At 43.9% G+C, this 17425-nt stretch overlaps 1 protein-coding gene across 3 annotated transcripts in view; it reads left to right on the top strand.

Moving 5' to 3' along the window:
* The first annotated feature begins 3201 nt into the window (after positions 1-3201).
* LOC138785683 (tight junction protein ZO-2-like) overlaps positions 3202-17425 on the top strand; it is a 273858-nt gene continuing 259634 nt past the window's right edge. For 2 of the 3 annotated variants that reach the window (XR_011362145.1, XR_011362146.1), the window contains exons 1-6: positions 3202-3427; positions 11277-11330; positions 12375-12499; positions 13505-13607; positions 14785-15469; positions 15550-15653. Coding sequence is in view for 1 of the 3 variants with exons in the window: in XM_069961872.1 (XP_069817973.1) it covers positions 3404-3427; positions 11277-11330; positions 12375-12499; positions 13505-13607; positions 14785-15469; positions 15550-15653 (1095 nt within the window). In the remaining 2 variants the exon portion in view is untranslated. The remainder of the gene's footprint in view (positions 3428-11276; positions 11331-12374; positions 12500-13504; positions 13608-14784; positions 15470-15549; positions 15654-17425) is intronic. The other variant, XM_069961872.1, reaches the window with a different exon arrangement.

The following is a 17425-nucleotide window of genomic DNA, read 5'->3' as shown; positions in this document are numbered from 1 at the left end:
CTGGGGTGACAGGGGGGAGAGATGCTAGGGTGACGGGGGAGAGATGCTGGGGTGACAGGGGAGAGAGATGCTGGGGTGACAGGGGGGAGAGATGCTGGGGTGACAGGGGGGAGAGATGCTAGGGTGACAGGGGGGAGAGATGCTAGGGTGACCGGGGAGAGATGCTGGGGTGACAGGGGGAGAGAGGCTGGGGTGACAGGGGGGAGAGATGCTAGGGTGACATGGGGGAGAGATGCTAGGGTGACCGGGGAGAGATGCTGGGGTGACAGGGGAGAGAGATGCTGGGGTGACAGGGGGGAGAGATGCTGGGGTGACAGGGGGGAGAGATGCTAGGGTGACAGGGGGGAGAGATGCTAGGGTGACCGGGGAGAGATGCTGGGGTGACAGGGGGAGAGAGGCTGGGGTGACAGGGGGGAGAGATGCTAGGGTGACATGGGGGAGAGATGCTAGGGTGACCGGGGAGAGATGCTGGGGTGACAGGGGGGAGAGATGCTGGGGTGACCGGGGAGAGATGCTGGGGTGACAGGGGGAGAGAGGCTGGGGTGACAGGGGGGAGAGATTCTGGGGTGACAGGGGGGAGAGAAGAGATGCTGGGGTGACAGGGGGGAGAGAGGCTGGGGTGATGGGGGGGGAAGCTGATGTGGGGCACAGGGAGAAGCGCGGTAGAGGCAGGCTGGTCCCCCGTTACGGGGCCGGAGTGAGCTGGGCGTCCGCCCCCACTAACCTTGCAGCAGACCGCAGACCAGCCAGGACGGCCCCCCCCAGTATAGTTACGGGGCCGGAGTGAGCTTCGGGCACGGAAAGGCTGTAATACACCGTCCCGGAAGCTCACAGCTGCAGCCCCTCGGTGCCTGGATTCTCTCCTGCTCTGCAGCGCAATGTCACATGGCCGCCGAGCAGGAGAGAATCCAGGCACCGAGGGGCTGCAGCTGTGAGCTTCTGGGACGGTGTATTACAGCCTTTCCGTGCCCGAAGCTCACTCCGGCCCTGTAACTATACTGGGGGGGACCGTCCTGGCTGGTCTGCGGTGTGCTGCAAGGTCAGTGGGGGCGGACGCCTAGTCCGACGCTGGGGGGGGGGGGGGCTGGGGGAGAGCTGCACAGAATTCTCCTGCCCACTCACTGTGCGGTCTCTCTCCTCCCCTGTTCTCCTTCCTCCTGCAGGGACTTCAAAAAAATGGCCACCCCTCCCCAGGTAAGCTGTGTACTGCGCATGTCTATGCACATGCGCAGTACACAGTGACAGAGCCTCCAGTTTGAGTGAACCAGACGGACTCCGTCGGTTCACTTCAATGTTATAGAGGTGCCGTATAGTGTCTGTGTGTATGTCGTGAAATGACGTCACACACAGACACTATTAAAATGGCAGCCCCCTGTGCATACATTAGTTTGAATAAAAGACACTCAAGACCTATGTTAAAAAAAAAAAAAAATACAACACACCTATTTTTTCTTGTTACTTTTTATTAAAAAATTTTCAAAAATGTGACACTGTCCCTTTAAGGGGTCTGGTCTGGGGTATAATAATAATACAGGTGGTGAGAATATACTTGAGGGGTCTGGTCTGGTGGTCTGGGGTATGATAATAATACAGGTGGTGAGGATATACTTGAGGTGTCTGGTCTGGGGTATGATAATATTACAGGTGGTGGAAATATACTTGAGAGGTCTGGTGGTCTGAGGTATGATAATAATACAGGTAGTGAGGATATACTTAAGGGGTCTTGTCTGGGGTATAATAATAATACAGGTGGTGAGAATATACTTGAGGGGTCTGGTCTGGGGTATGATAATAATACAGGTGGTGAGGATATACTTGAGGTGTCTGGTCTGGTGGTCTGAGGTATAATAATAATACAGGTGGTGAGAATATACTTGAGGGGTCTGGTCTGGTGGTCTGGGGTATGATAATAATACAGGTGGTGAGAATATACTTAAGGGGTCTGGTCTGGGGTATAATAATAATACAGGTGGTGAGAATATACTTGAGGGGTCTGGTCTGGTGGTCTGGGGTATGATAATAATACAGGTGGTGAGGATATACTTGAGGTGTCTGGTCTGGGGTATGATAATATTACAGGTGGTGGAAATATACTTGAGAGGTCTGGTGGTCTGAGGTATGATAATAATACAGGTAGTGAGGATATACTTAAGGGGTCTTGTCTGGGGTATGATAATAATACAGGTGGTGAGAATATACTTGAGGGGTCTGGTCTGGTGGTCTGGGGTATGATAATAATACAGGTGGTGAGGATATACTTGAGGGGTCTGGTCTGGTGGTCTGGGGTATGATAATAATACAGGTGGTGAGGATATACTTGAGGGGTCTGGTCTGGGGTATGATAATAATACAGGTGGTGAGGATATACTTGAGGGGTCTGGTCTGGTGGTCTGGGGTATGATAATAATACAGGTGGTGAGGATATACTTGAGGGGTCTGGTCTGGTGGTCTGGGGTATGATAATAATACAGGTGGTGAGGATATACTTGAGGGGTCTGGTCTGGTGTATGATAATAATACAGGTGGTGAGGATATACTTGAGGGGTCTGGGCTGGGGTATGATAATAATACAGGTGGTGGAAATATACTTGAGGGTTCTCGTTGAGGTATGATAATAATACAGGTGGTGAGGATATACTTGAGGGGTCTGGTCTGGGGTATGATAATAATACAGGTGGTGAGGATATACTTGAGGGGTCTGGTCTGGGGTATGATAATAATACAGGTGGTGAGGATATACTTGAGGGGTCTGGTCTGGGGTATGATAATAATACAGGTGGTGAGGATATACTTGAGGGGTCTGGTGGTTATACAAGGGTGTGAGAATATATTTAGAGGGTCTTCTCGCCCCATTATGCCATGACCCTCTCCTTCCCTGGTTCTCTGGGTGCTAGGTCAGTAAGTGGCAGAAAAGATGATCGGTAAGAAGCCCCATGAGCCCCGGCTGCCGGTAGAACGGCTTCCATACAGCTTTCCTTGGAGTTGTAGTGAAGTTGTGTCTCCCGGCGGAAGGCGGAAATGTTGTGTGAGATACGGGAGTTATGGGCTGTTTTCCTGGAGTATTTGCGCGGTGTATAATAATACTCGTCCCTCCTCCTCCCCCGCCGCCCGGCTTCCCACACTCTCCCCTGGGTTGTCGCTGCTGTGAGGGAGCGCTGTGACTCAGATCATATTACAGAGTGAGGTGAGCGCGTCAGACCTGGCGGTGAGCTGGGCAGGGCAGGTGGGTGGCTGCCTGCTCCAGCCTAGCTGCTCTCCTATAGGACAGCGGCCGCGCCGAGCTTCCTTCCCTCCACACCCTGGGCTGAGTCCTCTCTCCTGTACACACAGGTGCCGGACAAGGAGTTTCCGTCAGGGTGGAACTGGATTGCACCGAGCCCCAGCCTGATTCCCTGCTTCTAAAATGGCTGTCAGATCTCACTACCAGGTAAGGCAGAATCTGGGTCACTATCACTGTGTGCCACTACCTGGTCAGGAGAGGAGTGCCGGGCTGCGGTGGGGACGCGGGAGCGGGGACCGGCAGTGCCGTGTTATACCTGACATCTCTCCGGGCACTGTGTCAGGAGGGGGCACTGTGTCAGGAGGGGGGCACTGTGTCAGGAGGGGGGCACTGTGTCAGGAGGGGGGCACTGTATCAGGAGGGGGGCTGAGGACATTAGAGGGTCACATGTTTAGTATTTTTATGTTTTGTTATAACTTTTACTCTTTAGTTTTCTCCTTTGTAGGAATTTTGATAAAGTGTAAGGCGGTAACTGTAGCCTGTCAGGGTCATAGTCTGTGGTGGTTGCAGTAAAGCTTCCTGTACTGTAGGAGTATACCTGGCCTCTGCCACCTGTGTGTGCTATGGGGCACTATTCTACAGCTCCACTGCAGCCCCTCTCACCCCACCCGAGGAAATCACTAGTGTAATGCTGACCGCATGCACTACAAGTCTCAGCACACCCCAGATAACCGGAAGTAGTTCAGGGCCATACAGACACAACCCCATATTACAGGACTATCCCGGACTCTGTGATTTGGTGTCCATTAGGCCATGGTGCAGTTTTTTTCTGCATTCCATATGATTTCAGAGGTAAAATAGCCTCCTAGAAGTCTATGGGTGTCTATGGTATGGATACATACACTACCTGACCATACTTTTTAGATTGATATTGTTTGATCTCAGTGAAATGTATATTGGGGCAGCCTTACTACATTGATCTTATGTCCCTTGGGAGTAGTGGTGGCAGAATAAGAGTATGGCATCCAGCAGGTTTATAGCTTATATAGTATAGGTTCTGCGGGACACAGTATCCAAGAGAGAGAACTGTTGGCAAAATAAGCAGTTATCTAACATCTGCCCCATGTTTATGGCCAATGTCAGGGTGGGGTCAGCTCTGGTTTTAAAACTGTCTATATGAAGTTCACTGGCTGCCATAATGTTACATCAGAAACATTTATTTTATCAGAGATGACTTCCAGATAGAGAGGAGCGAATTTACATCAATAACGTATTGAAGCACTTCATTATGGCTGCCTTTTAGCTCACTGCCGCTCCTCTCCGGGTGCTGGGAACTTTGGAGAAGTGTCCCAGGGCTGGATCCAGCTTTTTCCAAAACCTGGGGAGGAACAGCACAGAGAGTCAGTCAGGTAAAAGGCAGCCGGCTGATGAGCGGATTGCAGACATAACAAAGCGATTTAATTCGTTTTTACTGTATTTGCTCATCTCTACTTCCAGACTTGTTTCCAGCAGCTTCAGGTGCATGCCGAGAAGAGTACACTTTGTTTCATTATTCATGTGCAATATAGTGAGGTTTACTTTCAATGGCTTCTTCAGTACTACAACATAGTGAAGGGTTCCCTTTAAACAGGGGCTATTTGACAATATTCGGTTTCCCATAGCAAATATTAAAGTTGCTTTGCTGTAACTCTGCTGTTTGCTCATAACTGTCATAGTTTCATTATATAGTCCTTGCCCATTCTAGGGGAAAGGATTAGCCAATGATGGTCGCGTGCCCAATCTTTGCTGGTGTCAGCTTTGTGTAGCTCCTTATGGATGGACTTGAAAAATAGTCAAACAAAAAGATCTGAGTGATTATGACAAGTTCCACATTGTTATTGCAAGCTGAATAGTCAGAGGATCTCCAGAACAGAAGAGCTTGTGCAGTGTTCTTAGGGTGAGGTGCTTTAAGATGGCACCCTTGGTCATAGATAGGCTTGAAAAGCAAAGGCTAGACCATCTGGTCCAATCCCGCTAATTATCCTGGTTATGGTAGAAAGGTTACATTACAGAGCATTGTGGGAGAGTATCCCTGTCCACTCCCAAAAGTGTATGTAACATGTATATGAGCATCCAAACTAAACTGTGGAGCAGTGGAAGAAGGTTATGGCTGGGGTGCATGTGTTTCGCTCTCCTAGTGGAGAGATGCCACCAGGATGCACTATGGGTAGAAAGTAGGCCAGAGGAGACAGCAAATGCTATGGAAGAAAAGCATGCCTGTTTAAGGAAAAGTAACAGCAGGTTAGAAGACTCTAAGGGTATGTTCACACTGAGGAATAGGTGAGTAGTAAGCGAAATACTGAGGAGGAAAGTTTTCTGCTTGAAATTCCTCAACTTTTCAGCTCTGGTAGATTTTGAACGGAATGCAAGCAGAATTTAATCCCACTGACTTCTATAGGATTTCTCTAGCGGAATCCGCCCAAAGAACTGACATGTAATTTCTTGAGGTGGAAAGGGGATCTGCGGCAGAAAATTCTGCACGCAAATTCCACTGTCAGTACAGTGGTGCAGCCAGTCAAAGAGTTTCCCCGCTTCCGGCATGTTATTGATACATCATGCCGGACGGGGAGCAAATCCATTATTTGCCTCCCTGTCCATAAGGTCCATGCTATTGCGGACGTGTGAAAGTAGCCTAAGCTGCAGAGTCCTTTCCCTGGCTGCAACAATCTCTGGTTTAGGAACATTATTGACTTATTTTGTAGTTATTTTACCTGAGGAAGAAGATCTTTTTTTTTTTTTTTCCCTTTTACCTTAACCCTCAGTGCCGTTTTTGCTAAATTTTTACTTTATTCAGTATGTAAATTAAGCGGTTTGAGGCATACTCTTTTGTGCATGTCATGTGTGAAAATATAGTTGTGCATAGAATTGACCTAAAACTACAAGGAATTCTGAAGGGTTCACAAACTTTCAAGTACCACTGTACAACCAAATCTGTCTGCGGACTTGTATAGTGTTTCTTCCCTTTATAAGTCATGTTTTGCTTAGGTTATTGACAAGATGCAGACTGCACCCAGATGTTAATACTTGTTTCCACGGAGAGACCCTTAGGGTATGTTTACACAGAATGTAAGTAGTACATCACAAAGTCACACCACTTTGGAAGTGCAAAACCCTTGTGTAAATGCATCAAATCTGGTAATAGGTAAAAGAAATCAAAAGCAAATCCGTAACTCCAACTAAAGGAAAAAGAACAATGGAATATAAAGACAATTACAAGGTATCTGACCTGTTAGCCCTGATAATGTGCTGTACTGATATAATAGAAGGCCCCATGAACAATATACAGAGGCTAAATGATGATAAATGGGAGTCCCCTACAGCTATGTTGGGTGTTATGTATGGCACTATTCTCCCTTAACCCATCCACGACTGTGAGCGAACATTTACTGCACTGGAACCTGGGCTTAAAGAAGATGTACCACCAGGTACATCCTCTTAAAGCTGAACCCACAGATCAAACGGCGCCGTCACGGGGAAGCCAATGCCGCAGTCCTTTCATTCTAACGGAGCCGCGTCATACAGGGGAGGGAATTCCCTCCCACTGGGGGCGGGCCGGCCTACCTCCAGTGCTTGAGCACCGGCTGCTTCCAGTGCATAGAACGGTTCCCGTGCACGGCGCCGATCTGTGGGTTCAGCTTAAACAGGATGTACCTGGTGGTACATCCTCTTTAAGTGCAAATGGCCATAAGTGTACGCTCCCCATTGGTACAGAACTATAAACTGAGCTCAGGATCAGCTTCTATCAGCGTCCGGGTCCTTACCATCAATAGCTGGCTGTAGTGATTGTGCTGCTGTCTCCCATTAACCCCTTAAATGGCGCTTAAGTGTCAGTGACAGGAGTGTCTATTGTCCCTGTCCAGTTGGGACCCCCAATTGTCCCTGAAAAAAAACAAGCCCTTACATGGCCCTGTAGATGGAAAAATAAAAGCTCTATGGCTCTTAGAAGGCAAGGAGGGAAAACCTAAAATGCAAAAATCCACTGTGTCCTTAAAGTGTCTCTGTCATAAAAAAACTTTTGCCATTTCATATAGACATGTCAAAAATTTTAATTGGTCCTAGTCTGAGTGTTCAGACCTGTACCGATCGCGAAAATGAGTGAGGAGAGGACCGCACTGCAGCGCAGTCCTCTCCCCCGCCCTGTGTCAGTGAAAAGATTCGGACTCTATAGACTTACATTAGGAGCCAGACTCCTCACTTGACACAAAGTCGGGAAAGGAACGCGATTAGTGTGGTCTTCTCCCGGCTCGCTCTTACAATTGGTACAGTGTTCAGACCTGGACCGATCAAATCTTATGACATGTCAAAAGTTTATTATGATGACATGTACACAAGGGTCAAAAGTCATGCTTTATAGAAAGTAAGCTTTTTTCGCAGTACCTGATCAAGCATTCCACAAAATGTCCATGCTAAATTGAAGGTATACATAGGTATATTTAAGACCCCATGCACTTCTGTATGTGCCACATGTAACCGCTATGCATTAAAGGGATTGTCTAGCAAAAATCTTTTTCTTTCAAATCAACTGGTGTCAGAAAGTTATATAGGTTTGTAATTTACTTCTATTAAAAAATCTCACGTCCACTTCCAGTACTTATTAGCTGCTGTATGTCTTGCAGAAAATGTTGTCTTCAGTCTGACACAGTGCTCTCTGCTGACATCTCTGGCCAAGACTTGGTTTTCTATGAATCCCCATACAAAACCTGTCATGTTCTTGACAGTTCCTGTCTTGGCCAGAGATGTCAGCAGAGAGCACTGTGTCAGACTGAAAATAAAACATTTCCTGCAGGGCATACAGCAGCTAAGTATGGGAAGACTTTAAGATTAAAAGATTTTTTAATAATAACTTTATAACTTTCTGCCCCCAGATGATTTGAAAGAAAAATATTTTCGCTGGACAACCCCTTTAAGCCTAGGGTTAGTTTAACTCCTTAAGGCACCATGATGTACTTGTACATCCCATAGTATATCACACAAACTCACACAGATAGGGCAGATTACACTAATGAAATACATAGTAGAATTTACTGAAATCACTTATTTTGTAAATAAACTAGAAAATATAGCAAGTTAGCTTTGAAGATTGGTGTAGAAAATGTTAGTCTTAAAAATGAAATCTTTCAGAGTTGCAGAATGTTTAATTTTCCAGCTCATGGATATCAGATTTATAACCTCATTTTTTTTATCAAGCTATTTCTCAACATGGATAAGTCTCCAACAGATTTTGTCATTCTCATTTAAAAAATAAAATGTTTGGCCTGGGTTCACACACTCCTGACAAACTCCCCAGTGGGATCCAATCTGCAGTAAATCTGTATGTATTTGAGTGTGAATTTTACTCTGGCTTTCCTATACATTTCTTCTAATAATCGGTGGGTCCATGATAAAGCTGCAGCATTGTTCCAGTCCTCACCAGCTGGATTTTTTTATGGCAAAGTGCAGTTCAGTCACATGTAAAGCTGTTGTCTCTGTGGGCTAACCACACTGCTGGGACTCTTCTTATCGGGCACATTGTGGTCAAGGGTCACTTGGAAAATACATATAGAACCATACCATTCTATTGATTTTGTTTGCTTGTGCTGCATATAAAAGAGAATAAGGCTCCATTCACACGGAGTAAAACTGGCGGAATTCCACGGCGAATCCCGCCAGCCTCTGTGTCATACTGCCAGTTTCTGGGAGGCTCGCGCGTCTCCTCTCTCCGTGCGGAAGAATGGACATGTGAATTCTTCCACGTGGAAATAGGAGGCTGGCGGGATTCCAACAGTTTCACTCCGTGTGAACGGACCCTAAGAGAAAAATACACACAGCATCAGCAATTTGCTGTTTATTTTGGTCAGTAATTTGCAATGAAACCAGGAGGGAATTGAAAACTTAGAAAGGCTATGTTCCCACACTGTCCCACAAAATTGTGTAGATGACCGTCACTTATTGACAAATAACGCCTATTGTTTTAAAATAATGATAATTATTTGCCATTAAATGGCGGCCATCCACTCAACTTTAACAGTGTGTGAACATAGCCTTTCTGTGTTTTCAATCCACTCCTGGTTTTGGTTGCAAAATAATGAGCAAAAATACTGTGTGGGAGCATAGCCTCAAGGTGCATACACACCTTCAATAACTGTTGGCTGAATGATCATTTGGCAGACAGTTATCTCTCCTGTCCTTGCACATGAACATTCATGTGTTCCCTATGAGAAGGGGTGGGGTTCCCTATTCCACGGAACGATTATCGTCCGTATTCGGCCGATATCGGCCGCTACGGATGATAATCGTCCCGTGGAATAGAGTGCAACGATCAGCCGACATCGTTCATGTCAGTGGGTAGGCATAAGCCACCAATGACTGAGCCGATGACTTATGGTTCAGGCAGCATGAAAGTGATGACCGGTTCCCTTCCCTAGTTATGGGCTAGCTTTAAAACTATCATTTGAGCTACATAACAGCAATTTAAAGTAAACCACGCTGTGACAGGTTTCCTTTAAGAAATGTCAGCCCTGTTCTCCAGGAGTAAGGAGTATTAATTAAGTTGTCTGTATAAATCTGACACAAATACATCTGCCTGCTTCTTCTCGGTCACCACAGCTGCTTTCTTTGAAAACATAAGGCTTGGGAGTTTTACCGCGTCAGAGGGCATGCATCCCAGGAATTTGGAAATGAATTTGCATTTTACATTACTCCAGAGACTTAAGTTTTTTTTTTCATCTCGGCAACTAAGACTTATCTCGCTTTTTACTTATCTTTTTCCACGACCTTTTTAGACTCTACATCAAAAAGATGATTTAAAAGTGAAGCTTTTTCAATAAGCAAATTTTATACAAAAAATATTTTCTTAGTTTTAAGAGAGAGGGTGAAGAAGCTAACACCGACTCGAGGAGCTGTTTGGTTTCTTTTGTTGTTTGGGGGGGGGGGGGGGTACATTCCTATTACAAGAATGAACCTGTCGTGCGGGTGGAATATTTTCTGGATGGAAAGGGTTTCTGTCCTCAGTGAGTTTTCATCTGAACTGGGGGAAGTCACTTGATATGTGTTTGTATATTTGGTAAATGTACAGTCCTTATGCAGACTATTTATTTGGATATGTGAATGCAGTATTAACTGGCCTATAAGTATGTGCGATTCATTTAATGCATGACCTCACATGTCGGCTATAGTCGTAAAGAAGCAGATACTCATGTCCATGAAGAATTCTGATCTCATCTTTGATGTATAGCATGTCACTGAAGTCACCTATGCTGCATCTCTCACAATGATTCGCTTGAATGAAGTCTATTTGTAATCACATAATGGAGTGGGCAACATAAGCTATGTGTCTAGATTGTGAATATCTGCTAATGTGGTTAATGCTCTGTTTCTATGATAGCAGACTACGTTGGAGGTTTTTATGTTATGGTGAAATTACAGCTACAAAAATGCTAATGGATGATCCATGTTTCCAAAAGTTTCAGTATCTGCAATAATTGTCTACGGGCGGCTCTGACTCTAGTCACCCCCATCTATCAGCTGTTTAAAGAGGCCATAGCACTTGTGTAGGTGCTACTACAAGAGTTCTGGCCCATCAAGGTTTGGACTTTACAAGACCTCTGAAGGTGTAATGTGGTATTTGATACCAAGACATTAGCAGCAGACGTTTACAGTACTTGTTAGGTGGCGTGAGATAGGCACGATTGAGAGGCAATGGATTGTCTTGCAACCAGGGGCCTAACAACAACAAAAAAAACATGACAATATATAATAAAAAAAAGTGTGGCATGCCACCTGGCCTGCATAAAGAGGGATTTGTAGGGCACTCCTTGTAACTTACCAGTCCTTACTACAGCCAAGTGTCACCACAAGAGTAAGCATGCGAATAATACAGTTGTGTGATGCTCAAGTACAGTAACAGGTTTTAGTTTCATCTTTTGGGCTCTGCGTGTTGTCCTGAAGTGGGTGATTATATACTAAACCTGTTAATAGCTTTATAATAGAAAATACTGTATACATTGACTCCTTTCACACTAAATTCTTTTTGTTCTAGGGCTTTGGAATGGAAGACACAATCTGGGAACAGTACACGGTGACCTTACAGAAGGTGAGACTATATATTATACTAAGCCTAAACAAAATGTGTTAATCTAGTGTTTGCTTCTTAACAATGTGGTGATGATTCCAGGAAATCTCAAAACTCCAAGTGCCCTTTTAGATTGGCTAACTACAGCACAATACAAGAACTGATAGATTGGGGCCTATTTAAAGAGCTTTTACATGGCTCGGCTGTCTTGCATGCACGGCTGCTCCAACTATTGCTGCATCAAACGATTGCCGGATCTTTCCTGCAGCTCTTCGCCTTCATCATTGTTGACTGCAGATTCTTTGTTTGCACAGGGTAATGTAGGACTGACGAATGAACAAACATTAAAGGGCAATGGAGGTGGTGACTTTACATGGGTAGATGGCAGCCTGATACACATTTTTATCAAGTTGTCTGATGCTGATCTAATTGCTGGACATTTAGTGCTGCTGCTCACATAAATTATTGTAAGCAGCACATCTACTGTTTACATAGAAAGATGCCTGATAGCAAACAAAGGTTTATAGGGCTGCATGATCACAATGATCAGCCGACGGAAACATTTACTCAGGTGCTCACTGGGTCTTTTATATGGAGCAATAAACTACCTAATCAGCCAATCATCCCTGTATGTAAGAGGCCCTTAAGTCTAGTTAAGGGGTGTGAAATTCAGGAAGGAAATGGATGCACAGCCAGTTACTTGCGCAGGAAATGGATGCACAGCCAGTAAATGCCTGCAGCGGTGTCCTGCATCAGTCAGGGATTAGCTGAGCGGGCACTTCTTGCATGGACAGCACTTCACTAGGAACCAGGAAGTATTAGGGACTGGCTGCAATTGCCTTGGGTAGGTATTACCATTTTATTATTTTTGACACTGACCTCAGACAAACCCTTTTTCTACTTATCTTTTTGATGCACAAGTATGTATAGATTGTTCTATTAAAAGGTGTGCTAGATGGGCCACATACAGAGTAATAAAAAAAAAAATTGGACAATTATTAAACATTTGAGCCTGCTGATTTTTAACTTTATTCTGCTCCTTTTGTTTTTTTTTATGTATATTAGGATCCAAAGAAAGGATTTGGCATTGCTGTTTCAGGAGGAAGAGATAACCCACATTTTAACAATGGTGACAACTCAATTGTGATTTCAGATGTCCTTATAGGAGGGCCTGCAGATGGTCGCTTGCAGTATGTGTATTTATTTTCCCTGAAATTTAGATTAAAGTTTGATTGATTTACTTTTTTCATTTATTCATGTCAGTCTAGTTTCAGAGTATAGTTTGATACTTGTGTATAACTGTGCTTCCTGTTTAACAACTTTTGAAAGTGATATAAAAAGCCTTCAGGCATGAGGAGTATTAGTCCAAAGAGCAAATGCTTTCTCAGGGAAGGCATTGTATTTTTCTTTTGTCAACTTATGAATTCATTTTCTGGAGAGTTAGTGGGTCAAGCAGCATAGACTCACACCCAGTTGTGCCAGTTTTGTTAGGCCGTGATATAGGGATCTTTGTTAAAGCCAAGAGTTTGACGTTGTCATTTAAAAATATTTTTCAATTATTTTCAGCTGCTCACATTTGGATTTTTGTTATTTTTATTGTCATTATTATTGTCCTTAAATTTTACATGTATTAAATTCATACTGTCGCCCCTATTAGCAGAGTTGACATTTTCCACAGAGGCTACTGCACATTGCCAAATTACCTTTATAAGTTGTATCTGAGGCCTCTTTTCTTCTTTTCTTTCTGGGACGCTTTTAATTGTTGGTGGACAGTGTCAACAAAGCGAGGCTTCTCGGCCACTGAGTCCCCTTCTCCCCGTCTTGGTCTGCCTCTGTAATCCGCAGCACCCCCTATCTCCTTTGTGAAGCAAGCACTAAAGCCAAGACGGGGAGAGGGGCCCCCTGTCCGAGAAGCCTCAACTTGGTGTCACTGTCCACCAACAATTAAGTGTTTTTACCTAAAAGAGGCCTAAAAATAAAGATAATTTTGCAATGTGCAAAAGCCACTGTGGCTGCTGCAGCATATGTCCACTCTGCCAACAGGGATCATTTTAAAGGGAAACATATAATAAACTGCATTTGTATTCTTCTTTATGGATCAATATTACTGTATATCGACAAACTACAGACATTGTAAGATAACAATCACTGAATACAAATAGAATAATGTATATGTTTCTGTGTTTTTTTTAAAGAGAGAACGACCGTGTTGTCATGGTTAATGGAACCCTCCTGGAAAATGTGCCACATTCATTTGCAGTTCAGCAGCTAAGAAAATGTGGGAAAACTGCAGTTCTGGTAAACAGAGCAGTAATTTTTCATCCTGTTGATATGTTATTAAAGATGCAGATGTATGAGTGTACTATTTTAGGATAACAATGACATATTTAAACCACTTAAAGGGATACTCTGTGTGAATGATACTACAGAAATCACATTCAGAGTGAATGCAGGTGCTGCAACCTGATGATGCAATAGTCTGCAGTGAAATCGCTATGAAATGTACATATGAACCTGCTGACATATACCTGTAGTGGCAGAGATGCTGATTCCAGTGCTGGTCGTCTTATTTTTTGCCCTGGCGTCGTTTTTGAGTAGTTAGATCTAAAAACAATATGTAAATAAGTCCATTTGGTGCACTGGAGGTGTTTTTTGACCCCTCTGCACTGTTCTGCTGCCTCGTACAATGCTTCCTACTTGTAAATATTCCTCGGTGTATAAGTAGCCACAACTCCCTATCTTGCTACTTTTGCATAGGTGAATATGCATAAGGAAGAGGCATTGTATGAGTCGGCAGGCGTGATACCAATGTAGGCTCTGTACTTACAGGAAGTTAAAGTAGAAGTCTGGCGAAAATTTGTATTAAAGTATTGTATTGCCCCCCAAAAGTTATACAAATCACCAATATACACTTATTACAGGAAATGCTTCTAAAGTGCTTTTTTCCCTGCACTTACTACTGCATCAAGGCTTCGCTTCCTGGATAACATGGTGATGTCACTACCCGACTCTCAGAGCTGTGGCTGCTGGAGAGGATAATGGCAGGGGGACACTGAGGGACACAGGGCACTGGAGGGACACTGAGCATCCCTCTGCCATCATCCTCTCCAGCAGCCACAGCCCGCACAGCTCTGGGAGTCGGGTCGTGACATCACCATGTTATCCAGGAAGTGAAGCCTTGATGCAGTAGTAAGTGCAGGGAAAAAAGCACTTTATGAGCATTTCCCGTAATAAATGTATATTGGTGATTTGTATAACTTTTGTTTGACACTACAATACTTTAATAAAAAATTTCTACTTTAACTTCCTGTAAGTACAGAGCCTGCATTGGTAATGCAGGGCTGCCATTATCAGTGTAGTCTCTGCTTTGGAAACAGTTGGAGAAGCGCTGCCTTAAAGTAATGAAACAGCTGCTAATTTTGACACCTTTTTCCTTTTCTAAAAAAAACTTTTTTTTAAATTAAAAATATTACAGGTAGTGAGAAGGCCACGAAGGGTTCAGATGGGTGCTCCAAGCAAGTCAGAACCTGCCCTGGATGTAATGGATGACTATGCAGAATTTGAGAGCCGAACTGCATATAGTGCATACAGTGACAGAAGTGGACATGGGGGATCTCGAAGCAGAGACCCTAGTCCAGATAGAGGCTTCCGAAGAGACCAAGAAATACCAAGAGGACCATATTATGAACGAGATCAAAGAGGTTATGGAACCAGAGCAAGAAGTGTTGACCAAGATCTTAATGTCGGTTATGGACTCAGGCAAGATAACCGTGGCAGAAGTATAGACCGTGGGCTTGATGATGACCAGATGTATAAAAGAGACCGCAGTCGTGGCAGAAGTATAGACCGTGGTCTGGATGAGGAACGTGGCTACAGAAGGGAGCGAAGTCGTGGCAGGAGCCTTGATCGTGACTTGGATGACCCTCGTACTTATGGAAGAGATAGCAGTCGTGGAAGGACCTTGGATAGAGACAGTTCCTATGATAGAAATGCACAGTATAGCCCAGATCATCAGTATGGAAGATCTCCAGCAGAACGTAGATCTGACCGCAATATTCAGAAAAGTCGTAGTCGAGATAAACTTCAGTCCCGCAGTCCATCCCCTCAAGGCGATTCAGACACTACCAGTGTCCTGCTAACTAAGAAAAAATCAAATGAGGGTAAAAAAAATACTTATTAAATATTTAAGATAAAAAAACTGCATTCAATTCTTATTTTTTCTTATACATTTATCTTTCAGAGTATGGCCTTCGTCTTGGCAGCCAGATCTACATCAAAGGACTGACAAACACTGGTTTAGCAGCAAAAGATGGGAATTTGCATGAAGGAGATATCGTCCTCAAGGTAAAGACTGTACTTCAGGTTTCATATATTTATTATCACTGGTCTATTATATTTAAAATGACCAGAATGTGCTATAAGGCTGTATACTGGACACACTGTAAAATGAAAACAAAGAAATGGCTTTAAAATAAGTATAAAAAGGAGTCCCTTTTGTATTCTATTAAAGTTTCTGTCTAACAGCTAGGCTAAGGACCGTATTATATGGCTCAATCTACAGGAGCAAGCGACCTGTCAGCGCTCGCTTGCTCCTCGTTCTCCGCTCTTTTACACACCCAGGAATTGAGTGGGGAAGGTGTGGGCAGCTGGGGGAGGGTTAGCCCAGACGATCTTTAGTGTCCCATAGACAAGAGCGGCGGTCTGCTGCCACTGCTTCTGTTGCACGGAGCGGCGACCAGCAGACCGATATCGTCATCATGTGTTTAGAACATGCTGAAAGACAACAATCAGCCAACATTGTGCATGTTGGCTGATCACCTTTCAACACTAGCTATTACACAAAACTACTGATAATGGTTTCATGTAATAGGACCCTAACTGTCAGGCTTTCCCACAGCAATTAATCAGAGCTTAGTTCTCATGTGTAAACAAGTGATGTGACTGGTTAGTTGTTATGGGAAAACCAATCGCATTGCTCATTCAGATATGAAAGCTAAGCTCTGATTGGTTGCTGTGGAAAAGCCTGACAGTAGTGTTTATTTATTCCCCCTAATGTGTACACCGGAAGACACTTTTCCATATACCCATACACTTAGAGTCACTGTCGTTTTTTTTTGTTTTTGTTTTTTTCAGAAATCAATAGTCCAGGTGATTTTAAGAAACTTTGTAATTGGGTTTATTAGCCAAATATGCCATTATCTTCATTTAAAAAGCCTTTTCCCAGGTCCCCCCCTCCTTCCTCTTTTCCATCCACTGCAAAAAATCTGAAACTTGTGACTTGTTGCATCAGACATACTCTGTCTGTTCTAGGGAGAGGGGAGGGGGGAGGAGGAAGGAGGGAGTTAGCCGGCAGCAAAAAGCAGATAACAGAGGATTACAGGCCCGGAGATGGGTGACAGCTGTAATCAGAGCTCAGAGAGGTCTGTGGTGACTGTCAGAGGAGATAAAGGGTGAGGTATTTGTAGATTAACTCTTTGTTGTCCTGTTTTGATCTTTTATTTAGCTCTCTCCATAGGATAACAATTAAGACAGGGAGGAGAGCTTCAAACTGCTTTTTCATTATAAGGCTGCGTTCACACTACGTATATTTCAGTCAGTATATGTATATTTCAGTCAGTATATTTCAGTCAGTATTGCAACCAAAACCAGGAGTGGATTAAAAACACAGAAAGGATCTGTTCACAAAATGGTGAAATTGAGTGGATGGCCGCCATTTAATGGCAAATATTTGCTGTTATATTGAAATAATGGCCGTTATTTACTGTTATATGGCGGCCATCCACTCAATTTCACCATTGTGTGAACAGATCCTTTCTGTGTTTTTAATCCACTCCTGGTTTTGGTTGCAATACTGACTGAAATATATGTAGTGTGAACGCAGCCTTATAATGAAAAAGCAGTTTGAAGCTCTCCTCCCTGTCTTAATTGTTATCCTATGGAGATAAATGGAAAATGCATTTTTCGGCTAATAAACCCAATTACAAAGTTTCTTAAAATCGCCTGGACTATTGATTTCTGCACGACAGTGACACTTTAATCCATATTAGAATATGTTATTAGATTTTAAAAAGTTGCTTTTTATAACTGTTCTATAGCTGTTTCTTGTTTTCATTTTA

Source organism: Dendropsophus ebraccatus, chromosome 3 (assembly GCF_027789765.1).
Source record: "Dendropsophus ebraccatus isolate aDenEbr1 chromosome 3, aDenEbr1.pat, whole genome shotgun sequence".
Taxonomy (NCBI): Eukaryota; Metazoa; Chordata; class Amphibia; order Anura; family Hylidae; genus Dendropsophus; species Dendropsophus ebraccatus.
The sequence above is the reverse complement of the archived record's forward strand: the minus strand, read 5'-3'. Positions and strand labels throughout refer to the sequence as shown.